The 27077-nt window shown below is 39.9% G+C and overlaps 1 protein-coding gene across 1 annotated transcript in view; it reads right to left on the bottom strand.

Annotated features, from left to right (window-relative positions):
• Positions 1–1262: 1262 nt before the first annotated feature.
• Positions 1263–27077, bottom strand: part of LOC114134449 (mitochondrial peptide methionine sulfoxide reductase) — a 64491-nt gene continuing 38676 nt past the window's right edge. Inside the window, 2 exon segments of the mRNA XM_075410480.1 lie at positions 1263–2866; positions 14438–14544. Coding sequence (XP_075266595.1) covers positions 2693–2866; positions 14438–14544 — 281 coding nt within the window. The 3' untranslated portion in view covers positions 1263–2692.

The raw sequence follows: 27077 nt of genomic DNA, 5'->3' as shown, positions 1-27077 counted from the left end.
TTTCAGCGAGAGACGCACTTTGTGGCCAGCTGTGGGGCCATTATAAGCCCATCTGCAGACAATAGGCTCTGTCTGATGGGCACACACAGCCTGGTTCCTGTCCTGCCTCGCCCCACTGTGTTTGTGTGTGGATGCCTATATGACAGTGCCATGCATTTCCATGCCCCTTTTTAACCTATCACAAAGACACCACACACTCCTGCAGCTATTTCTAAATGTGACTCATTTTTGCATGAAATTTTCGCAGCACATCTCGACTCATTCTGAACCTAGTGTGTGTGGCAGAAATCAGCAGCAGCTCGTTGAGGCCACCGGTGCAGGTGGCGGAGAAGACGATCACAGATCCCAGCCCGCGATTCGAACTCGCTTACCATCAAAACCTGAGAAACTCAACAAGCTCATCTTATGAAAAGGTTATCTACTGTTAAAAATGATTTTAAAAAAAAAAATCAAACTGACATGCAAAGTATAAGCAGGCTCTGGAAAAGAGCTGGTTGGCCAAACCACATACCACTCAGAGCAGTTCGATCAAGCAAGCCGCAGCTCCACATGCCTCGACACACACACGCACGCACGCCTGCACGCACAGCTCCTGCATGCAGACACATGCAAAAATATCTGCCCCAATACTAAAATAGGCCCGGGGAGGTTGCACCTGCACCTGTGCCCTGGTCCACACCTACACACAGGTGTCAGGATGTGACACATACACACAGACAGAGAAAGAGAGATAGCGGAGAGGGAGGGGGAAAAACAAGAGCGGGGTGAATCACACTACTGCGGTCGACCAGAAAGCTTTTTCTAGATATCATCTCTGTATTTTGGATTCTAACCATGAGTGTGATTTTCATTTTTAACTACACTTTCACAGCCACATGTTTAATTTTAAAAAACACGGCGTGCAGAACGGTTTCCGGGGATTTCTTGTTTCTTTTCTGAATGATTGTATTTTTAAGATGTTCAGCTGTAAGTTGTTATTTTTCTTGTTTTTTTTATCCTAATTGTGGTTTTGCATGAAGTGGGGTGAGGGGTTCAGCAAAAACCGAACCAGACAAAGAGCATAGAGGCTCAGAGCTTCTCATTCTGCTTTCTAAAATGAGTCCTCTCTAAACGCGTGTCTGAGTCACAGATGTTCCCTCGCTGCTGTGGCGCGTCCCTTCTCAGACGGGACAAAATAGTTTATAAATATAGCATAAAATAGTGGGCAGGTGTGTGCATAAACAAATACTGACACTTAGATCAAAATCATCCATGCAACAATCAAAAATATGAAAGAGATAAATTTTATTGTTTCTTAAATGAGATATGAAAGACAGCTTACGAGACAGCTTTAATTAAAATTTATATGAAATGTTAAAAATAACAATAACAATAGAAAACTGTACGTAAAGCAATTAATCTCTGTTAATGTTATAAAATGTTTCACAGTTATTGTACGTCTACTGACTCAAAGCACCTTTATATGTGTTTTCTACATTGTTTTAGTTTAGAAAGTTTACATAAGAAAAGTTTTATGAGTTTATTTGATGATGATTTTTAACATGAAAACAGCAAGTGAAAGTCGATCATGTTTAAGAAATACCACCACCGTGTGGACATTGAGTGAGCTGCAGTCCAAAACTTTTGACTTTTTCTCTAAAATAACATCAGGTCTCTGTTTTACTTTTGTTTATTCATTCATCTTGAAGGTTTTTTTTTATTTTCGTAAAAGAAAAAGAAGCATTTTTTGTGTTATAAATATGACTTTTGCAGCACATCTCCACACTTTAGCTGAAATTCTAAATATGTAATTTCAGGTTTATTAATAGTTCCAAAACATGTGAATAATATAAAATTATATAAACAACACTATTTATGTACACTCATTGGCCATTTTATTAGGTACACCTGTTAGATTACCTGAAAAAACTAACTGTGACTCAACCAATCACATCACAGTAACCCAGTGCAGAGAAACCTGGGTGTTGTGCAGGATAAAAATCAAATGGGTGGACATTTTTTTAAATGAGTCACCATGGTGTCATTTTTTGCATCACAGAAAACTGGCATTTTATCACAGGGTGTTCACTTTTGTTGACTAGAAGTCCTTTTCTTTTCTTCCCACAAGTTGGAAAAATTGTGCAAACTAATATTAATCTGTTTGAAGATGTCTTCTGTCTCAAATGTCCTGTTATGTTTTTCATCTTTCTGTCTTAGTGTTAGGAAATTGTGATAAAATGGTGATTCTGACTTTGATGTAAAAAACAAATTGAAAAGGTTCATGGTGTATTCTTGTCATATCGCCCACTTCTGACTGGAATCATGTCATCAAGTATTTTCCAGTTTGTCGTATAATTTTTCAGACTGTATATACAGAAGATAATAAAGAGTAAATATGCATTGAATGTTATTTCTGTTTCAACCTCTCTGTTGCATTTCACATCTTTAGATTCTGTTGCTACATACAAGTTAAATCTGTCACTAATTCCATTTCCTTCTTTACAAAGCTCCACTTTTCTTCAGGTTTCTTTACTTTATTCCACTGTTTTATTTTTCAGTCTACTGCTTTAAACTGTAATATTTTCACAAATTTGAAATGTTTTTATGATACATATATTTTAGGGATGTGGCTTGATTTTATTGCTTTTTGCTGATGTGAAACAACAAAATTGATTTTTGGATCAATGTAGTTTTAAATGCCCCCACACATGCCTTACAGCTCCTCCTTGCTGCCTCCAGTGGGACAGTAAACCCCGGTCCCTTTAAGGCCGCAGTATCCTTTGGGTACCTTCTTCAGGTACTGCTGGTGGTAGTCCTCCGCGTAGAAAAACTCCTGTCCCTCCAGGATCTCAGTAGTGATTGGACCGTAGCCTTTCTTATCCAGTTCCTAAAGACAAAACACAAAAACGTAAATCCAAGCAGCAGAAAAAAGTCAAATGAAACCATCAGTGCTGAAATGTCTTCATTTGCAGCAGAGCATTCCCAGTGGTTTCCTTCCAAACATTCAGAATTTCTTTTTTTCCAAAACGGCTCTTAACGCGTCTTTTCATCTGAAGTATGTTGATACTGAAATATAAAGAGACAAAAGCCTCATAATGAAAAGATAAATATTATTCTTACAGAATTGTGTAATTATTTAATTTCATTTAGTTTACTTTTTGTTATTTCTTTACTGCGGTCCATCATAAAATAATTTAAATTGTGTCACTTTGACTGTCACTATGATTATAAAATCAAACAGAATACCTCAAAAACAAAATGGTTCTAATATATTTGAACATGAATTATTTCACTATACATTTATCTAAATGATTTGAGAAAGTCTTGTATTTAACTGATCACTATACCTAAATCTTTAATGCTGAAAAAAGTTTTTTTTTTAAAAAGTTTCTTTTCTTTCAAGCATTCAGTTGTGCTTTACTGTGGGCCAAAAAGTGCCATAATTCAATTAATATGTCATCTTTTTACATAATTATTTATATATGTAATAAAAACATACACAAAATAAATAAAAATGCATGTATTTAAAACAATTAAAATATGTCTTAAAATTAAAATGTATTCAAAACACAATTCAATAATCAAACACCAAAATCATAATTACAATTTGATTGAATTAGGTGTTAAAATCATACTGCATTATTTCAATATTTAATTATTTCATATTTGAAAACAACTACTATGACTGTCACAAGGAACACAAGTTAGTTAAATAAATCTATATTGTATAGTTTTATTTAAATAAAAAAAGAATCATGCTAATTTTGTTTTAAATAACATAAATACATACATGTTTAATTATTCATTTAAACATTTAAATATTGATAAATCTGCTTATTATTTTAAGGAATTGTAATTTTATTTGAATTTACTTGTTATATATAAGTTACAAAGCATATAAAATATTTTATTTATGTATTGAATTTACCCTCACAGTTGTGAATTTTCAACATTTCATTTTACGCTCCTCAGTCCGACTGCAAAGTGACTGAGTGGCACTAGAAAGGAATATCAGCGTCTTCATATAGTGCAGCATGTCTTCTGCGGCTCTCTGTAGGACAAAGCATCAAAGAGTATCCGCTCACTTTGAGAACTCCTCGAGACATTTTCACACTTACCTTATTCTAAACATGACGACAGAAACCTTCAAACGCTCTAAAACAACGCTTTCTTCCACACACTGAGCCCTCTAACAACTATATCAAAGCTATTCCTGCTGCGCTGAGTGGTTTTCTCCATCTAATAGTACAAGCGTTCAGTCCTCTATAGATCACTGCTGCTGGAGCTGACGAAACAAGCTGGAGGAGCACTGAGACTGTTTGTGGGCAACAAGTAGGTCTCTCCGCGTCAGAACAGTTTGCAGCACTCTGGAGGTTTGTTTTGCTTTGTGAGGGAGTACGCCAAGTTCAGCATGCATCAAGAGAAAGAAGCAGAGCGTGTTCAACATGGGCTCAAGTTGTTCTCATCAGCCTACGTCGGCCTTCTGTAGGATTTAAATGTTTTGCTCCTGATAAGGAGACAAAAGTTGATATTTGACATGTTTGCAAAGTTGGTCGGCAAACAAAACTTAAATTATTTGAGGGAAGCATGCATTCTATGGCCATTTATTTTAAAGTGGCAGTATGTCACTTATATAAAAAATATTTGTTTACATGTTTGTTGAAACTGTCACTATGTTGTGACAGTTTGGTATGAGACAGATAATCAGTGAAAAATTGAGTTTCTCTGCCTTCTCCCAGTGCTAACTAAAAACAACCAATCAGAGCCAGAAGGCGGGTCTTAGTGCTGTCAATCATGCCATTCACACCCATCTGCTCTCTGATTGGCTACAGCATCTCCCTGTCAGCAGAGCCTGTTGTGAATGCTAAGTTTAGCTGGCAGATAAGCAGTTGTTTTTCCACCATCAGAACATTTACAATGTTGATTGACAGCGCTAAGACTCACCTCCTGGCTCTGATTGGTTGTTTTTGGTTGGGAGCAGTGCATTTCTTTCGACAGCTCAGGAAGAAGGAGGAGGAGATCGAGCTTTTCACAGATTGTCTCATATCTACTGTCACGAAATGCTGATAGTTTTAACTTGAAGTTTTGATCAACGTTGTAGCTTTAAGGTTGTTAAAGGTTGCTGTATAAAGTCTGCAACTTTAAGCATTAAATGCTGCCGAATCAAAGAATTGTTCTAAATGAAGAGCTTGCATATGAGAAGTGTGTAGTACATGTTCATGCTGCTGGGAAAAACATACCAGAAGATAAAGAAAGAATGCATGTTTCTGCAAGTTTTGTATCTGTACCTACAAGAGATTTGTAGGTACAGGTGATAAACGCAAAAAAAGTTCAACAACGGCTGTGTTTTGTTCTCCTGACAATGCTGAGGATGTTAAACTTTAATGAAAGGAGCTCTATTTAAAGATTCATTACAGCCCCGCGATCTGATTCATCTAAGAGTAAAAGGAAATCTTTATTTGAAGAGGATTAAGATGAGATTATAGAGGAAAAGGTCAGACAGCTTTCTGAAAATGGAGCCGTGGGCAGCGTGAGACCTTTCAGTGAGATAACCATCAGAAACTGGTCAAGAATACCTAACAGACGAAAAGGAAACATTGTTGAACTCGTCTGAGGAAAACATTGACCTCAATTATGTCTTCTCACTGAAAAACACAAATTTGAACTTTGACTGCTTATAGCTGCATTTGAACAAATTAGATTATCATTGAAAATATTCATTTATAATTTACACAAACCGTGTAATGCATTCAAGCATTTATTTTTGCTTATTTCGATTATTATGGTTTAAATCTGATGAAAATCCAGTCAAGTTTCAGAAAATTTGACAAAATGGCAACAGTAATAAAAAAAATGTAGGGGAACTGAAAGGTTTTCCTTTGTACTGTGCAGTCAGACATTATGACTGCTTTGTTGTGGCTTCTTTAGCATGAATTAGTGGATCAGTGCAGCGTGACATGGAAGGATCTGCCAGTAGTTCTTGCTTTATTATTGACCCTCAGCTTGTCTGCACTGTAGGCTCTGGTGGTGACGTTGTTCCTGTTTGCTGACCAACCAATCACAATGACCCCATGGTCATTACACAAGCTACAGTGTACCAATAAAATAAATCACCCAATAAACTGGGTGATTTATTGGCTGGGTGAACAATAGTAACCCCACTGTTGCCAACAATGTCTCATTTCAAGTGTACTGAAATATTTACACTAGAATTTAAACCAGAAATACTTGGAAAGATTTTGTGTTTTAGTGTAACATTCGATTTAACAGAAATAAATCACGTAAATCTATATATAGTTTGTGTTTTTGATTGGAAAAACAAAGATAAACTACTTTTTGGTTACATTTAATTTAATCCAGCACACTTATTTTATGATGGAAACTTTAGCAGCTCAGTTTGAAGGCACAGCTGGTTGAGAGTAACATCCTGTTAGAGAACAGCCGTGTTGTGTGCATATTTGTCCACATGGAGGCAGTGTCGCACCGGCTCGGAGTGGCAGAGCTGGGACTGATGCAGAGGAGTCAGTAAATCAAAGCTCTGAGCCCCACAGAGAGGCTGAGGCAGCAGCTGACCTCTAACTCCTCAGTGGCTGCTGCTTCAGAGTGAGGGCTCTGGTCCCCCTGCAGGATCCAACCAGCGCAGCCTTTAACAAATACGGCAGACAGATTCACTTTACCGCTTCACACTATGCAGACACCGCCAGGAAAGGCCATACTTTGATGATTTCAGTCAGCAGCGTTGTGGAAAGCCGGCTGACGGAAGTGCAGAGCTGCACGCCGTGGCCTAATTAATCAGTTATCACCAACAAACCACAGTCAACGCCGCAGAACCCTCTGGGGCGTTCTGGACGGCCAAGGAAAGGTTTGCTATTCCGAGCCAAACACACACCTCCACCCTGATGCCCCCGCACCACTCCCTCGCTCTCTATCCAAGCCTCTACAGCAGTCACAACACGGCAGCCATTTTAGATCTATAAATCAGAATGCATGGCGTCATGCCACTGTGTATAACCTTATGTGGCTTCACTTTCTCTCTCTCTCACTGCAGCAGCGGCAGAGGAATGGAGGAAAGAATATGGAGGATAAAAGCGTCAAACATGGAGGGAAGCGGAGTTAGCAAGACGTCTTCAGGTTGATGCTAATCGGGACGTTTGGACTGAAACTGGTGGACCTGTTCGGGTTTTGTGCATTAGTGGGTGAGGAGGGTTCGAAAAGCGACAGAAATCATCTCTGGAAACCATTCAACACACCTAATATAGGGATATGAATCCTAAATGTAAACTAGAAGCGCATCTCCGCCTCGGCTCAGGAGGTTTTAGGAGAAAACCGGAGTCGGATGTGAACCAAATGTGGTTAAATTTAATATTAAATTCAGAGTTAAAAATCTCTAAGTCGTCCTGAGTGAGAAAAACATCCCTGAGTGTGTGCGGCCAGAGCGGCGCTCACTCAGCCCAGTCAGCCCTTCCTTTCTTCACGCCTGTCGGAAACACTCCCATGTCAAAGACATGGCTGAATGGGTGCATCCCTCCTCCTCCTCCTCCTCCTCTTCCACTCTCTCCATCTCCTGATGGATTTTCATTCTCTTGCTTTCTCTCTCTCCCTCAGACCAACGTTCCAATGTCCTCCCTGCTTCCCAGCCAAGCGAGAGAACCCCTCCGCCCTCCAGCAACGTCGCCGTTGCCACACAGGCGACCCCAGGACACAAATAGGACGTGACACCCCGAGAGAGGGGCAGAGGTGGGAGAGGAGGGAGGAAGAAGAACATGTACTCTCCCTTCTTCTCTTCTTTACCCCACAGTCTTGTCTCTGTGCCTCCTTCCCTCTGAGGGCCTTCAGCAGAACAGCGGTGGGGAAGACAAGTGCACTGACGTAGAGTTTGTGACACTCCATGACTCAGTGAAGACATCTGAAAATGGATATGACCTCAATTTGACTGTTTTCTTAGCTTTGCTGCAAAAACACAAAAAGTATGTTTAGTCTAGTTTCTAGTGCAAATATATTAGTACTCTTGAAATAAGACAAAACTATCTTACAGAAGCTTTATTTAATAATTCCTTAATATTGTTTAAAAAAAAGTAATAGTTTCACTGGCAGATTATTTCAGTTATAACATGGGAAAATGTGTCATTATAAGTAAAATAATCTGCCAATGGATCTTATACTTTTTCATCAATATTGAGAAATTTTATTTACTTAAAACAAGCTCATACTTCTTGCTAAAAAGTTACTTCTAAGCTAATTTTGTCATATTTCATGTAAACTAAGATTTGCATTAAAATTATACCAAAAATACTACATAAGATTTTATTTTTTGCAGTATATTTTCCTAGCAGAGTAGTAATGGTACTAACATAAATCAATTCAAATTCAAACATACTTTATTGTTCCCACAGGTAAATTAAGTGTTGTTGTAACTCATATTAATTCAAAATTCTTCAAAGAGTTATTGTAGATGGTGATGGCAGGAACAATCTCCTGTAGCGGTGTGTATTACAGCGAATTTGAAGAAGCCTCTGACTAAAGACAGCGTTTCTCTAAGACAGACTCATAAAGAAGCTAGTCAGAGTAGTCTTTAATTTTCTTTATTTAATGTAAAAATTGCTGTGCAATGCAACTTCAAACGTATTTATGACTCTGATACCTCATATAACTAGAGCAAAAAGATGGTGCTCTAGTTATATGAGACTAAAATCAAACTTTTGGACCTACATGCAAAGCGCAGCTGTAAACGAACACCGTAAAATTGTGATGGCTGCATCATGCTGTGGGGATGCGTTTCTGCAGTAGGACGGCTGAAGTGAAGAATGGGTGAAACTAAATGCGCAAGAATCCTTAGAAGAAAACTGATGCTAAACATACAGCGGAGCGATCATGAAAAGGTTTGAATCAAAGCATATTTGTGTGTTTCGACTGCCTAAAACTAAATTTAAAAATAGAAAAGATGGTGCAGACATACCCAGAAAGCTTTCAATGGAAATCTCACCTCTGAGATTTGAATCGGTAAAGAAAATTAATATTTTTCCCTTCAATTCTCAATTATGAGCTACTTTGTGTTGAAATAAAATGAATATGTTGTAGTTTGTGGTTGTATTGTGACAAAATGTAAATAAATTAAAGAGGTTTAATAACTGCAAAAGGTAAAAAAAGTAAAAACAGGAATCAAAACAAAATTAGTGCATTACTAAAGCTAGGGACTGAATTTAGTTTGCATTTAAGAAGCAGAAAGTCTTAGTAGCAAAGTTTAGATGTATCAGAGTAAATATATAGATTTTTTTCCTCATGAAGAAATAATTTAAAATGAAATCTGTTGGATCACTTCCGTGATGCCAGGTCATTACATTTTTGCTCAATCTTGTATTATTTTTACAATACAAAATTGAGTTCTGTGTAACAACATGTTTTCTAGGTGCAATCAAAATTTTTTATTTTGTCCACCATGTGCTAAGAAAACAGACCAAACATTTGCAAAATGTATTTTGATGAACAATTTTTTTCATTTCATTAATTAAACGGGTTAAACTTCCAGCACATGCAGCAACATATAGCTGGTGTCCTCTGAGCACGGCTCTGAATTTCTCTGGATTTCAAATACCTTAAACCTGGTAATTAAGCTGGTTTTAGGTTTATATATTAAAATAAACACTATACGTAGCGCTAAAGTTAAAAAATGAAAATAAACTGCAAATTTCCAACCCAGACGAGTTCATTTAAATAAATCTAGAAGTTAAAAAGACAACAGATGAAGGGATCTCCATTCCCATCCTGCTCCGGATTCCCTTTGCTCTGATCTAAAACTGGAGTGGCGTCGACTGCAGCTGCACACCTGAACTCTGGAGTTCAGAAAAAACAAAAAAGCCCTTCAACATCTTAAAAATGTAAATACACTTTTGAGCACGCACTGCACACAACAAAGCTGCTCTACGGTGAAGAGGCGCTGGTAATAGACAGACGGTGGCTCAGCCTGGAAATACATGAAAAAGCCTGACATGGTGCAAGCCGACGAGCGCGCTGCAGCCCCGGGGTCGCCCTCTGTGACCTCAGAGAGGCAGAGATGGCAGGACGCAGAGAAACAGATGAAAAGAGGGAGATTACGAAGAGAAATGAATGTAAATAAAACACATTTAGCTATTGGGGAAAAAAAAGAGGAACGGAAGATAAGAAGGCATCCCGTATGTGCCCGACGGATGAAGAGATTTTTATTTTCTGCTCTCCTCATCCGTCTTTCCCTGCTGCAGTACGGGTCAGGATCCATTTTAGTCAGGCTCTAATCTTCGCCGAGCCCTCCTACATTTTGTGAGCGAGGAAGCCAGCACTCCTACATCCCTGGAGCAGAGAGGGATGCACGTGCTTTTTGGAGCGAGGGGATGAGCGCTTAAACTTGTTTTATTGTTGTTTTTATAAGGCAGATGTGAAGCGGAAGAAAGAAAATCTCAGAAGGTCCGTCCTGATTTCACGTTAAAACGCGTCTGAAGAGAAATCCCAGATTAAGAACAACTCATTTTATTAACGGATTTCTCAGTAATACCAATCAGTTTAGGAGATGGCAATAACTTTTGCAGAAATTGGGGAACAATTGGAATATCAAAATCCCACTTTTGAACTTTCCGGAAAATAAAAAGCAAAAATAAACTTGTGACTAGAAGTCTGATTACAAAACCTGCTGATGCTCCTCAGCCTCAGGCTTCTGCATGTCACTTCTAACCTCAAATGCCTTTTTTCCCCCTGCACTCATCATCAGAACTTCACTCCCCCTTCCCTCTTCATCCCGTTTTCAAGCTCATTAAGTTGGGATGCTTTATCAGAGGGCGCACTCCCTCCTCCAAGGCCCGACACACACACACACAAACGCCATATTCAAAGCTGGCTTGATAAATCCTATTGTTCATACATGCACACACACATATAGGAGCCCCCGTTTTTCTCTCCAAACCCCTAACCCATCCCTAAGCCCCCCGCCCCACCCGCCACCTCCGTCTCCTCCTAATCAACTCTTCCCATCCCTTCTCTCTCACCCTCCACTAAACCCTACACCCCTCACCCAGCTCTGGGGAGACACTTTCAGGCAGAGAGGGAGGGATGAAGAAGAAGGGGAAGAAGAGAGATCGGGGAGACGGAGAAAGAGAAGCACTCCTCCTCTCTGCTCTGCTGCCACAGCGGCTGGGCTACAGAAGCCTTTGATGTTCTGCAAATTTCAAATTTCATTACAGAGAACCCCCTTCTCCCCAGCGCTCCCCCCTCCTCCTCCACTAACCCTCCCTCCCTCTTCACTCTTGTGCTTAAACAAGCTTTTCTGCCTCACTCTCTTACCCCCCCCTCACTCAAACCTCCCCCTCAACGCTGAAGTTAAGGAACTGAAAGCCCTGCAGAGGAGACTCCTCATATGGGTTAATTATTCATTGGGCTGCGTGTGTATGTGCCAGATGCATGTTTGCGTGCGTGTGTGTACGTCTATGACTCACGGCCCCGGCAGTGGGCTGGAATCTGGATTTTTGCGATGCCTGTCTTATCTCTGGTCATCATCCACTCCCTCTTGTCACTTCAGTGAACGAGGCTTCGTTTCTGCCACGAAAGTCTTCCAGACCCCGAACGCAGGAGCAACGCCTTCATCTAGCTTCGTTCTGAGACAAGTGTTTGAGAGCAGCGCGCTGCCATCTTGGTTGGGGTTGTGTCAGCCGCTTTAGGAAAATGGGAGCCCCAGTGGCCCGTTGATGGGAGCGAGGTGACGTTAAAGTGCTTGACAGATTGGTTGTGTCAGCAGTGTTGGTGGGGAGAAGGAAGGGTCGAGTCTGAATGTGTGTAGAAATGTGTTTTGAGAGTCTCTGCTGTAAACCTTCCTTGAAATCAATAAAACAAAAATAATACAACTGTGTTTTAATATGTCCCTGCATGGTTTTATAAGCTTCTGATCCATGTTATTACTGTAGTTAGGCAGTAATATGGTGATTCTGTGCACCAGATTATCTAAAAGTATCAAATAAAACAAAACAATATGTGTGTGGATATATTTCCTTTACTCCGATACCCTTAAATAAATTTTTTATCAACAAATTGCCTTCAAAAGTAATCTAAAACAGTCCACCTGAGTGTAATTCAGTTCTGTGAAGGCCTCAGATAGAACATTAGAGAGAAAGTATCAGGAATACAAAGGATCACAGCAGACAGGTCAAGGAGGGAGATATGCAGATGATTTAATAAATGTTGGGTATTAAATCAATATTTCAGGGTATGAACATCTTACAGAGCTCTGCTCAATCCATCTTCTGATGATGGAAAGAGAGTTTTAATCAGAGAAGCCTTTAAAACTTTGGAGAAATACACAGCTCAGGTGGGAGAAACCGTTACCAGGACAACTACAAATCATTTCTTTCCAGAAGTGCGGCAAGAGGAAATCCACTGTTGAAGGAAAGCAATAAGAACTCGTTTGCAGTTTGTTAGAGACAGAAAATGGATGGAAGAATCTGAACACAACAGAACTCATGAGGCAACACGGTGCTGGGAGTATCATGCTTTGGAAATGCTTTTTATTTGGAAAAGCTGACGTTACCTCAAAACACTTTTCATCTTCGCCCAATGTATGTTTTTTTGTTATTTTGTGGCATTAATCTGCAAGCCTTCAAGTGTCAAAAATTGCAGCAACATTGATTATTATATAATTAATTAAGTGTAAAGTTGATTATAATAAATTGCTCTGCCTGCACAAAATAGTGCGTTTTTGTTCATTGGTGGTAATAGCAAAAGAAATAAAATATACATTAATTTTTTAAAAACACACACACACACACACACAAAGAGATTTATCTTACACCTACAAATAAAACAAAAATAAATATCCAATTGCAGCGGTAGAGTCTTAAAAATGCATTTTGAATAGAACTCAACAAAATTAGCCTATGAATAAAACCAAAATTATTAAAAAATATATAATTCAAAAATCACAAAAGTTCATAAATTTTATAACTTGAAATATTAAATCTTTATTTGGCTCTAGGATTATAACTGAGTTAGGTACAAAAACTAGCTCTGTAAATAATCCCAGACTAGAATATTCCACACCGATTGCAGATTAAAAAAGCGTTTGAAATTCCTTAAACACTCATGTCTGGAAAATAAAAAGAAAGACTCATAAATATTGTTTTGATCTCATTTTGCCTTGTTCCGGTGAACTCAGTATCTCCACCTGCTGGATGTTTTTTTACACACCTATTTTGTACAGAATTTTAATTGGTTTTGATTGACATTTCATGATTTAGCTGCTCAGTTCAATGCATGAGAAGTAACTAAAACTCATACACATCAGCTTTAATAAGGTTTATGTGTTTCAGGAAGTCAGTGTGGGACATTAGGTCAGCAGAAAGAGAAAGAAATGTCTCTTCAGGTTATGTGAAATTTTTTAGTTTAGTTCAGGTTTTGATGTGAATGTAGAAACTCTGAGTTACACGTCTCTTAGTATCATGATGCCTAAAACACTAAGGGTGCCTGGTTTATAAACACAGAAGGTGTGTGTGTGTGTGTGTGTGTGTGGGTGTGTGTGTGTGTGTGTTTCAGTTGACAGCCTGTCAGCAGTGATGGCCCCCTGACATGGCTTCTTCCCTCTTTAGCTTTTTCTGCTGTCCTTCCCCGCCTCCCTGTCCCTCTGGTCCCAGCTGCCAAAGCTCCCCTAACCCTTGACCCCAGCTCAAGGCCAAGGTTGAGAGGTTGTTGCCACGACAACATAGCAGCCCTCTGATCCTTGCCTGCTGACCCAGAGCGCCCAACGTAACCAGGAAGATGATAATTTGCTCTCCTTTGCCCCCCCCGTCAGCTAGTCCATGAATACCATTTAGAGCTGAGAGGAGGTGAATGAGCCAAGAAGATGCAGGGATCAATTTTAAATGATGGATGGATAGACAGATGGACTGAAAGAACAAAAGGGGAACGCGTGTGCTGCTGAAAGGAAATCAGTTAGGATGACCTATTGACCCTCTCCCCTTCTTTCAGCTTAAAAAGATGGAGATGAGTTTGATCCAAACAGAACTCGTTTTTTCAAACGAAGAGGTCAAAACTGAAAGCACCGACTAGTTATTGTGATTCAAATAACAAAAAAACGGTTAATGAGTGAAATAAAGACATCAACTGCATGAACTTATTCTTATTTGTTTGAAGTGTCCGCCATGTTTGTTTCTTTTTACCCTTTCGTCAATTCAAACTCACATGGCGATGCCATTTTAATCAAATACTTTGTACCTGTAACTAAAGCAGATTTCAACCTTATACTTAAATTAGACTTTAGTAAGTTAAGCTTAGTTTTAGATACATGTATTTAAAACTTTTAAAGAGTTTTTAAAGATGTGCAAATACCGTGATTTAATGAGTGCCATACAAGATCACCATTGTGAGCCATCTAGCACTCATGCAGTTTTAGAAAAATCATAACGGGACACACACACATGTTGGCTGGTGTGTGTTTGTGTGTGATCACCTTCTGGAAGGCCTCCTTGCTCTTCAGTGCAGCCTCCTGTTGAGCTGGGCTGGATGGGTAAATGACTGAACGATACTGAGTACCGCTGTCATTGTGCTGCTTCATACCTGCAGAAAACAAAAAGCAGGATGAACATAGAAGCCACACAAGGGAAGCACAATCAGAGGATGGACATGTTCTGCATGAATATGTCATCACACCACATTTTCATGAAATGAGAAAAACTGCCAATACCAAGTCTGCGTTTCATTTCATTTGCAACGCTCAGGCCTGATTAGTCTCAGGACATGTACAACCTAGAAATCCCTTCAGTAGAACTTGTCTGACAACATAAAGTAGGCCACATTTTGTTTAAAAGCAGCATTTTCAGAAAATTACATTTTGTATGTACTCAGATTATCTTCTTCCAATATAATTCTTTAGCCAATCTGAAACAAGCAAAAAGGAAAAGCAGAAGAATTCACAAAAATCTTTTCACAACAGTTAAACATAAGATTTGGTTCTGATAGATATTACTTACTTTTCTTTACCATCTGCTCTTGAATTTCTTAATTAATGCCAAATTGGTTTGGATAGTTATTGTTTCTTAGTAAATCGAATTCCCATTTAAAAAACTGTGGTTTATATTTGCCTGATATTAAGATTTGTTTATTGAAATCTTTAAGTATCACAAAAAGTAAAAGCAGATTTTAATTTGCAGAGGAGCAAATAGGACTGTAGGTAGATGAATTTTTGTCTCCTGTAATCTGAGAGACGCTCTCAACATTTTCATCAGGTTTACATCAGTGGGTTTGGAAGGAGGCCAGGCCTAAAGCACCTTGATTTAGAGGGCTAAACAGCTTCCATCACTTCTAAGGTTTTAAGAAGCTACAATCCTGAGCAGCTCTTGCATCAAGGAATGCATCAGTGTGCAACTCTCTGCTGGCTGCACCGTTTGCTTTTTGTCTGATTCTTATGCTCATCCATAACTGGAAAATGCTGCCGCTTCTCCATCTCTGACTGGTTGCTATGAGCTGCAGTCAGTGGAGGCTGTAACAGATACGCCTTCCAGCCAACTGAACGCACCATCAGCTCACATCATTACAACTGCAGCGTTCCCCTAAAGAGGCACATTTCCCTTTCAGGACTTCTCTAATGTTTCTTACTGTGTTAGGTAATTTTCTGGCACTAATTCAAGGAGAAGCTCTAGCTGTAAACCCAACAGTGATTACTAATCACCTTATAAAGATGACGTGAGAACGAGTTGGCAAACGGCTTCTTGGTTGCACATCAAACATGCACCAGTGCTGGATTCCAAGCTGTGTTTGAGCTCATCCAACAAATCTGAGTTTCAGCATAAAAAAAACCCTCCTGAGTGAAGTCATTGGCTTTTCAATCACTAAATGTTCTACTACGTTCAATAAATAGTAACTCAGGGTGTCCAGGTTGGGTGATGTTTTTCAGTGCTGCCATATGCCAGAGCTACAACTGAACTAGATGTAAGTATTGGTACAGAAACCAAAACTGTTATTCTGTGTAAAACGATAATAATTAGTTGATGGTTTTTATCAAGCTTTGATATCTTTTACATAACACAAAGTGTAAATCATTTTACAAATTGGTTAATAATATCAATCATAATAATCCCATTTCATAATACTGCCCACATCAATCTAATGTGGATTGATATGCAGAAATGCATATCAATCCATATTAGAGTTGCGGTAGGCCGACACACTTTAATACACAAATATTTACAGTACTTATGAATACGCAGTCTACCCACAGTGACAGTGGCTCTGTGTGTAGAGTAGTTGTCTTGTGATCGCAAGGTTGTAGGTTTGATTCCAGCTTCCTCCTGCCACATGTCGATGTGTCCTGGGCAAGGCACTAAACCCCAAATTGCCTACTGATCTGCGTATCGGTGTATAAATGTGTGTGCGAATGTGACTCTAGTGCAAAGTGCTGTGAGTGGTCAAAATGACTGGAAAAGCGCAATATAAATTCAGTCCATTTACCATTACAATGTTATTCCGTCATCAAAAACATACCTTCGATTCTTTCATGCATGCTTGAGACATCCTGCAATCTCCCCTGAAAGCCATTCCGTTTGCAGAAGTGCTAGTTTTTCAAAGTGGTAAATTGCAACGTCAAATTTATTTTACGTCTTGTTTGATGTACGAAACATTTTTATAACAACTGAAGGTAACATAGTTAGTGTTAATGTACTATAAAATGGTACTATGTGCCTGTAAAACACATAATATTGCCCCTTTAATAAAATCAGAAGGACGGAGGTAGCAGTGATGTAAGACTGCTCTGTAGCTCTGGCTCTCTCCCCAGAGACGAGTCAGCACTTCACACATTGGGACATGTGTCCAAAACTGCTCACATGGCATTGTTAGCGACAAGCAACAACTTCCCAAACGCTGAGCTGTAAAGTTTGGATGAGAGGCGAAAGGTGAAAAGAAACAGGAGAAAAGTCCAGCTGCATCCTAGTAAAGCACTTCTGTTTGTCATATATAGGTGAGAAATTAGACCAGAAAAATACCAAAATTCAACATTTGTGCAATTTCATACAACAGGACTTATGTTGACCTCAGTGCGATTTACTCTGAATCTTAAAATCTGGCATGACATTTGGCAAGCCTGGGAATTACCCAGAGGATGCACTAAGCTCTTTAACTAAGATGTTTGTTACTTCTGGCTGCATTAACCGAGGATGGCCGAAGCCTGACTACTGAAACCAAGGCCTCAAAGCAGTGGTTGAGATTATGTTGCCTGTATTTATCCGTTGTAATAAATGGATCAGTTGTGATCACAGTACTGTAAGTTAACCCTGATGTAATGCATCAGCAGTACTGCTGCGTCGCCTTTCTGTGTTCACCACGGGAGAGTAACAATCTCCACTGACACAGAAAACGTCTCCTTGACACAGTAATCTGCATATCTTGTTGTCTTTAGATTAAACGTTACCTTACATCATGGAATGTCACAACCTATCTGCGAAGCGGCCTGCTGGAGCGGAACGGCCATAAGTATTCATCTGGTCGTCATTCAAATCAAATCAGACAAGCAACCAGCGGCTGCTCTGTGACACACACTGAATAAACTCACAATAAGGGATGTTTGCTGCCTCAGAGAATCTGCTTCACTCAATGTTCCTCAATAAAACTACATTCTTGCGTGGTTCAAATATGATGAAAATGTGTATTGGAGGGGAAAAGCTGAATTACAGAAACCTGTGCTGACAACATTCAGGGGAAACATTTTTCAAATACAAAGATTTTGAAAACAAAGGAGAGAAGCAGTTACTGTAGTTGTGATATCAGTTCATACATTCATCCTACAATTATTTAAACAAAACAACATTAACTTTTTAATTATTTTGCCATCAGTAACTTTGTATATCTTTTTGCATAAGAGCCAGAGGAAATATCTCATTTAAATATCAATTGCTATTGAAGAACTTTCCTTATTCTTTTATGAAGCAATAATGCATTAAATAATTCAGAACATTACAAATGAACTAAAGTTTTTCTTTACATCTTAATCCCAAACAACATCCAGATGTTTTCCAGTAAAACCACTTCCGACATTAACATTACGGCAGCAGAACGCTGCAGAATTGCTCACCCCTCTAGCACTTGCATAGAAATTCTTTCTGTGAAATATTGCTGAGTGATGATGCAATTCTGCAAAAATTTACTTCACTAAAGTTAATCTGTGAAAGTTTATATATTCTCAGTGTAGACAGTTCTTAAAGAACAATGTCACAACTACTGTATGTTCCAGCAAAAACAAAACAAAACAAAACAAAAAAAAACGTTAGCACAGTGATCAGACACCTAAATTAAAAAATAAAAGTGAGCTGCAGTTTGTAAAAATTTTCTTATCCTAAGATTTATTTGCTTTTAGCACTTTTCAACAACAAACCTAATGCTGTTCCATTAGGTTTTAATTGATAGGCCAACAAACATAACGCAAAATTAGGAGGACGAAGGAAAAAGGTCTTCAAAGATTTTTACAAATAAGTCTAAAATTTGTGGCGCGCACATATTCAGCCCCTTTACTTTCAAACCTCAAAATAAAATCCAGTGCAGCTTATAGCTTTCAGAAGTCACTTGATTAGTAAATATAGTCCAGATGTGTTCATTTTATTCTTGGTATAAAAAAAAGCACGACCCATCAGGCAAATCATTTTGGCCCGACCCAGGCCAAATTTTGGGTCTAAATTATAGCAAAAAATCTATCTTTTAACAAGTAATTTGATAAAGCATTTGAAGACTAAACTATCTGCGACAGTGGAGAGGAAAAACTCTGCTTTAGCAGAAAGAAACCTCCAGAAGAACCAGAACTTGATTCAGTACAAGCAACCATCCGCCACAAACGACTGGAGGTTTGAAAAGTCAGAGCAGATACACAAAAAGAAACTGATACAGACTTTCAGAGTTATAAAAAGTAAAAAGTTAATAACGAAAGAGGGGGAATGTTTAGTTGTTGGCAGCATTATCTCAGCTGATGCGCTCCTCCTGGGAGCAACCACAGGTAAACAGAACATCAGACCAGAAGAAGGTAAAAAACCGAGAGAAAACATACAGATAACAGTTTAAAATGAGCAAATGATGCAATTTAGAGAGTAGTAGAAGAATAAAGTAGCAGAGTAAAATATATGTCCATAATTGTCTCTATAAGATCCTCGTCTCCATGACTAAAAAATCAAACAAAACCCCCCATAAAAAGAAAGAAAAAAAATAAAACCTCCCGCCTTCACCTCACTCTCTCCATTTTTAACAGCCCCCTTCGTTATTTTCTACATCCATCAAAGGCGGCAGTAATTATTAATGAGAACCTCCCTGTTCTCTCTGCATTATGCATGAGAGCCTTGCCTCTGAAAGCAGAGGGTAATGGGGGTGGACAGAAGAGGAGGGGCCAGAGGTCGCACATGTGCACACACACATGCACACGTCGCCTTGAGGGGTCACTGACCTACGCCCACCGAGCTGAAAATATTAATTAATAGCCCCTCCCAAAAATGGGAGAATTTTAACGTGGCTCCTTTAACTTACACGGGAGCTAAAGTCAAAAGGAAGTGGGGGGTGGAGGAAGCGGGTGGAGGGGGTGTCACTAAGGGAGTGACTCTCTCCTGGAGACAGTCAAGCACAAACCTTAGGACACAAACGTACACGCAAACACTTTTGGTTGTGTTCAAACCCGCTGAGAATTGCTGCAGCTCTGTAAAATCTCTTCCAGTGTTTTTGTTGCAAGGAGGGAAAAAAATGGCTCCACTCAAGTTGTCCCTGCTGGCTGTCGGGGATAAAAGCCTGTCATTTTCCCCCCCATGTCCAACTTTCCCTTCAGGTCTCTGCTTCCAGATTTTGCTCTAATTCTCCATTCTCCTCCGGCTCGTGGCTTGTCGTTTGTTAATATGTGTCCTTCTAGACTCCGTTTGTAACTGTCTGAGCTAAAATCGAAGATCCTGTAAATTTAGGGGTTTGAGATGATTCGTCTTGCAGAAAGCACAATAGAGTTTCACCTCAGTTCAATTTAAGAAGATAAAAATATAATAAGAAGGTATTCAGTTTGAAAAAGATGTCGATATTTATGAGAAAGGAATGAGAGATTAAGATTTTATTTGCTTCTGAACTTTCTATTATTTTCTGTCTGAGGTAACTAGCTGCGTTTAGAAAAGTACATAATTGGGCAATTTCACATTTCGAACATACATTCACTTAATGGAAACACACCAATTTTGAAAAAAACTCATTTGTTGATTACAACTATCAAAATTTGCAAAACACTTTGTTCCAATCACACGAGTCACATGATCAACAACCGGACATTGCTACTGGCGGAAACCATGAACAAAACGACAACAGGAAGTGGTAGGAGGATGATGGCGCGCCGTGATTTTTAATGTGATTTTAAGTACATTTCTTATTTAATGGAAACAGTGCAATTGCAAAATTGTATTTTTCCAACATTAGCGGAATACTGACAAAGTTTTACACACATCTGTAATGGAAACTGATACACACAGCTAGCTCTGGAGTCCGGCTGCTGCTGGTGTCCAGTTATTGTTGGTGTTTTTCTATAACTGCCATGTTTTTGAGCATGAAGGAAGAATATTTGATCTCAAAATTATTGCACTAGTTTTGTCCGATTAGATGGTGGTAAAGTGAACGCTAATGAACAATCTAATGAATTTTCTGTTACGTCTTTTTTCCTCCCCACCCTTTTATCCTTTCATCATCCTCCCCTTGAATGCAGTATCAACCCAATAATATCTGTAAAAACTGTAACCTTGCCCCACATCCGTTCCAACATGAAAAGGAGATTACTTAATGCTGATGGGTTTTATTTTGGCTTTTTTATTAGAGAAATACACAGAAAGACCTGTAATTCCAGATAGATGCAGAGATCCCCGTACATGTGTGATAGTAGTAGTGTTTGTGCCGTGCCCTGCAGGCCCGTTCCGGCTGTGTGCGTGCCAGCAGAGCTCTCTCCTCCTCCTCTCTCCTCTCGACTTCTATTTTTGCCCTGTTCTTATGTAAGCCGCTGCTAACGCGCTGGAGACAGAGGCAGAGTACGAAGCAGGGATGGTGAGAGCCTCCCTGGTGGACACACACACCTGCACAAGCGTCCATACGGGCTGCGTACGCATGCAAAGGCACGGGAAGGGGAACAGAATGCGACGTTATGCTTGCACATACAGAGGCGATATTAAATCACAACGGTGACTCTGCACATGACACATCATGCACATTACCACAGTCGTTTTCTAGAAAGGGGAGCACATCTCGCTCGGTTATTATCTGATTGCTCATTAAATACACAGAGAGACACAAGCAGGCTGAGTTTACACTCTGCAGAAGCTTCACGCGTTAAAAACAGCTTTATTTTCTGTTTTTAGTGGCGCAGCGCTCTCTAACATGATCACTTCATGGTTCTGGGCACGCTGTCAGAACGCTGTAACTCTGGCCCTTAACTGTTTATTTTTAGCTGCTTCTAAATGGAATAAGTGAAGCTTGATGCCACTGCATAAGATCAAAATTTTTACTCCTCAAAATGTATAAGCGTCAACATTAGACAGTATTTTTACTCAGCAGCTTTTTTTGAGGCAGATTTCCATAAAAATTATGCTCATCAATATTAATGGATTCTAAAACAACTCCACATATTTTCATTTTGTTATATTTATTGCCCTTTTAATATTAGATTACAATAGGAGACGGAGCCAATCTGATCTCATATCAGCATAAATTACTGAACTAATTCCTAGATCAGATATTGGACTTTCCATCCTCTGAGTCAAACAGCATGATCTTGTGTTGCTGCAGGTCTTATTTTGCCAGATTTTCAGGTTTTATGTACTGTGGTAGAAAGTCGGAGTACCCAGAGAGAACGCATGCATGCATGGGGAGAACATGTAAACTCCCTGCAGAAAGACCCCAGCCCAGATTCTGAAGTATGAACACATGGACAGCCCCACCTTCTTCTGAGATATTCCAGTGTTAAAAGTAAAAAAAAAAAATAGAAGCAAGATTCTTATGTGCTTTTTGCAAACATTTAGAGTGGTGGTGATTGTCTGCTATAAGAGAAGATTCCCCAAAGTGCACTGGACGGATAAGTTACTCCAACGAGAGGAGCAGATCAGAAAAGGCATCATTTGACATTAAATCTAAGAGACCTTGTGAATTCTGCACATGTAATCTCTTCGGTCGTAACTTTAACAAACGCTGACCCTTAAATCTGAACAAAGCTCAAATGGTTGCAGCCATTTTTATTTTTCAATTTTTTGTTCTTGTCTTTATTATACTCCACTTATTTATTTTAAAGCAACAAACAAACATCACACATTAAGGCATTTTGAGGTTAAACCGAACTTGTGGAAGTCTTGGCGAACTTATTTATTTTTCCATGAACCGTTGAAGGAAGTGACAAAAACCTCAGAGGAAGAAACTGAGGGCAACTTCCTTCTGTGAACAAAAGTGGAGTGGCATCAGATTTTAGTGGTTGTAGGATTTCTCTTTTGCTATTGCTCCCGCTGACACTAGACCCATGTCTTTGTTATGGTCATATTGACCTGAAATGTCTTGCAATATGGTACGCTTCCTGCTTTTGGAGCGATCTCCTCTTTGCATTTGAACTGCGCCAAAGTTCTCTTCAACCAAACTGAGACCTAACATTTTAGGCAGACCAGAGTTTCTGTTTTTAGTCCTCATCAGAGTTTGATTACATATTCACACTTCCACAAACAAACCGGACTTTCCAGGCAAACAAATTAGAGTTTGATTGAAGTGGACTACACAGAATGGACTCTTAGAGTCTAACTAATTCTTATGCATCATATTCTATAATGTTCTTAGAAACACAAGACTTCTTTAAAAACATATATTACAAAATGTATTTCATCAGAATTAAATGGGGGTTAAAACTCAACCCCCGCAATGCATACACTCATGCTGCAATCTCCATAAATTAGGGTTGCAGCACGTGTGAGAGTGTAATGACTGACACCTGGTAATGAGCAGGCCATCATCAGCCAACCAAGCAGGAGAAACAGGGTCAGGTTAGGAGAGTGTGGGGGTGACTGGGGCCACAGGTCAGAGGTCAAGGCCTCCTCATGGGAGTGGGGTTTGCTTTAGATGGCAGGGGCACCCCTAACATTAAGGGACGGGGTGACACAGGGGGATATGAGGAGGTACCCCAACAGGGAATTGGCGTGTGTCGCAGCCAGCTGGGGTAAAGATATTATATTAAGGAATATTCATGCTCATTTCAGCTGTCGGAAAGGAACTGCCGCCAGATGGAAGACAGCTTGATTTATGTCCGTTTGATTGTTTGACCCTATAACTGTGATGAGCTGCAAAAGTGTATCTTCATTTTGTGGATCGGTGCTGCACAGATTACAGGGGAATCTAAAAATCTAGGTTTTGCGAAATGTCAAAACAAACCGTGAACGACTTCATCTCAAAAACGTGTCAGACAGAAATGCAGAATGTCTCTTTCACGGCAATCCCGCTCCACAAATGTTTCCAAACCGGTGTGAGTGTGCGTGTACGTGCAGACGTTATCAAATGAGGACAGCTGCGTCGGCCATTTTAGCTGTGCATTTGTGTTTTTGTGTCTATCGGCACACGCCTGAGTTGCCTGCGCACTGACGCAGCATCAGCAAGCCCACACCATAAATACTGCATGGCCCCAAAAAATAGAGAGGATGAATGCAATGAGGGAAGAGGAAGTACAGGGGAGGAAAAGGGATCAGGAGGAAACAAGGAGGGTGGGAAAACATAGGTTGTTAAGATGAAGGGCGGCTGGGGGTTGAAGAAAGGGATGGAGAAGAAGGGAAGATGGGGGGAGGGAGGATGAGGAACAGGAGGAGATAGTGACTAAGAGATAAAAGAGGAGCGAGTGGATGTGAGTGTGTTTGTGTGATGAGCGGATGGCCTGAGGGAGCGGCCGAGTCAGCGTGCCGCTCTGCGGATGTACCGAAGGGGCTCCGGGCCGTTTGCTCACTCACTCGCCCCTTCGCTCTGTTCGCTGCAAAGAGGACAAGGGTGGAGGGGGAAGGGGGTGCAGGTGAACCTGACAAGTTGGGGGAGGATGGGAAAATGTGCAAACATGAAGAGAACACAAAAACTGAGGGGGAAACGGGGGAGAAAGAGGAAAACCAGAAAAAGGGTAAAAGGGGGGCAACAGAGAAAAGTAGAGGGTTGCAACTGATGCAAAGATGCAAAGACAGAGAGAAGCTGCACAAAATGATCCATTTTCCACTGCTTACCCACAAAGTTTAAGGAAATCATTAAGGAAAACATGACCTACAGGCCTCTGAAGGTACTTGAAAATAATAAACGGTAAAATATAAACAAAAATATAACATAAAGCTATTAGTGGGCCGTATTTGCATGTTTATGTGCATGTGCATTGGTTAAAGTGCCGCCACATGAATATTTATCCCGAATTCAAACAACCTTTTCAGTCATGATGATAAAACAGGACTGCTGTGACCCTCTGACACAAAGAAGCCACTTTGTTGACAATTTGTTTGTGCCTGAGAACTGTGCCTGAGCGCATGCGAAGGTATGCTGCTGAGGGCTTGTCAAAACACAGACATAAGAAACTTATGATATGGAAGCGTGTTGAATCGAGGGGGGTATCGAGGGGTGGGGTGGGGTTTATGCAACATCCCAGGGAAGCCAGCGGATTGAGACTAACGTTGCTGAATATGGAAAGAGGGCACATAGCAAAGGCTGCTGGGAGTTTCTGATTGGCTGCTAATGTTGCTATCCAGGCCGGGATTGGTGGAGCCGATGCAGCCCGACATCACGTTGTTGGGACTAAACCCTTTTGAACTAAGGCAAAGCAGCAAAGGCACAGATATCAAAACACATTCGCCCGCCCCCACGCGTACATGCATGCACGCATTTGCAGCTGCACATATTACATGCAACTAAATAAGTACCTATGCACGGTTTCAATCACATGCCAACACTGATTATTAAATAAGCCTGGCCTCCGTAATGAAGCACATCAGGAGGAAACGGGATCCCAAAACGCTCTTCGGCTTTTCCCCACATACCATCTCACGTGAATCTACACAGGTCAAAGCGGAAAGAGAAAACTTCTTTAATTTCTTCATTCTCTTTTAAGCCCAGCTCTAAGGTGGACAGAATAAATTGAAGCTTAAGCATGCATGAAGGCACAGCCAGCGGGCCGCTTTCCACCACTCCACGCTACATTTGTCAAATCAGAAGAATTTCTGCTACACGTGAACCCCGGATCTGAGAGCAGGGGAACGGCACCGATTCGCATTTAAGTCACGCGTGAGGAGCAGAGCTCCTAGAAAAATTTTTATATATACGAGTACTTTTGAGTTTGCGGTGATTTTTCAATATGTCGGTCAGTTTTAACTGTGACTAACAAAAACAGAGTGCATAGAAAATTAGCTGCATGCTATTAATAAAACATGAGATGAGCCACGGCAGTGTGATCGGGGGAAATGTATGACGACTCCTTTGGCCTCGCTGCCTCTGCCCTGTGGCGTGTCGGCTCAACTCTGTCTGCGACTTTGCCTGTGGTAAGACGTGTCTCTTCCCTCGGCTACTGTGAAGAGGGGACTAATCTCTTCTAATCAGGAGAATGTGGTTCTCAGATAAACCAAAAAAAAAAGTCTATGTCTTCCCCTGCCTCCCGTCTTCAACATACCGAACAATGGGACGGCCTAAACCCGAACAGCAGCAACAAAACAACTCATGACTCGTTTGATTTATTTTACAACACCAACCAAAACATTTTCACAGATCATCATAATGCCACCACAATCTTCAAAATATTTTATTGCTGTTCTTGTGTGACAGACCAACACAGAACAGAGTGTTATTGTAAAGTGGAAAAGAAACAAAAATATTGAAGGTTTAGTAAAACTAAAGATCTTCACCAGACGTAAAACATGCATTTGTTTTGCCTGTTTTAACTCGGCTGTATTTCTCTACCAGATTTAGATCAATTTTGAAGACTGCCACAGATTCTCAATCGGATTTAGGTCTGAATTTTGACTGGGCCATTTTAATACATTGATAAATTTAGATTGTAGATTTAGCTGTACAGTTAGCCTGTTGGAAGGTAAACCTCCACTGTATTTTCAAGTCTTTTGTAGCCTCTTTCCTCCAGGATTGCCCAACTTTGACCAGCTTCTATGTCCTTTTTGATATAAAGCTGCATGATGGGACTCTGTGTTTAATGTTATGGACTCTGTGTTCAACCACATAAAGTTTTGCTTATAGGCCGAAAAAGTTTTTTGTTTCTTCCGACTAAAGTACGTTATTCCATGCGTTTTCTGTGCAGCTTACATAAATTGTGACAAACATTGTGTGGTTTTCTTTAAAAAAAAAAAAAGTCCTTGTTGCCAGTCTTCCATAAAGACCAGGTGTATGGAGTGCACCACTAGTAGTTCTCATGGATCTTTGCAGCTCCTCCAGAGTATTTGTGAACCTTTTGGATGTTTTTTTTTAACCTGTGTGCTGTGATTCTGTTGTTTGCTCTACTATTGTGCCGCTTCTTGGAGTAGATTTGTTACCTTAGCTCTGATTTGTTCTTTTTGTAAACTTTCGTTCAGATTTTTTTTTGGTTGAGGCATTGAATGTTTGGACAATAATGCACTCTAATTTTGGATGTTGTGCAGCTGGAATGATTTTTGCTTTTGAACAGTTGCTATGATGCTTAACAGAGGAAATGATATATTTTTGTCACCCAGGACGTGTTACTGTGGAATGTCATCTCTGTCGTCCTGATATTGAGCTGTTAACATACTATGTCATGAGATTGTTAAATATCTACAGTGTCTTACATCAGAAACTTATTCAGATTTGTTGCAACACTGACTGCTACTGGAGATTCTTCCTGCCCACAGCATCACCGACTCTTAGAGGATACATGAATAATAAGAGTTATGGCAGCATTTAATTTCTCTTTGTGATAAAGTTTTTTGAACTGAAGTGAATTTGAATTTAGTTATGTTCTCTAACAGACTGAAGATGTCTCAATAGAATAGCTGGATTAATTAAAGGGATTAAATTACACACACGGGGATGGACTCTTTACTAAAGAGCTTAACAATGGTTTGCTCTGGATTTCATTTGGGGGTATTAGAGTAAATACC

This window comes from Xiphophorus couchianus, chromosome 19, assembly GCF_001444195.1.
Source record: "Xiphophorus couchianus chromosome 19, X_couchianus-1.0, whole genome shotgun sequence".
In the NCBI taxonomy this organism is placed as follows: domain Eukaryota; kingdom Metazoa; phylum Chordata; class Actinopteri; order Cyprinodontiformes; family Poeciliidae; genus Xiphophorus; species Xiphophorus couchianus.
This window is presented reverse-complemented; position numbering and strand designations above follow the sequence as displayed.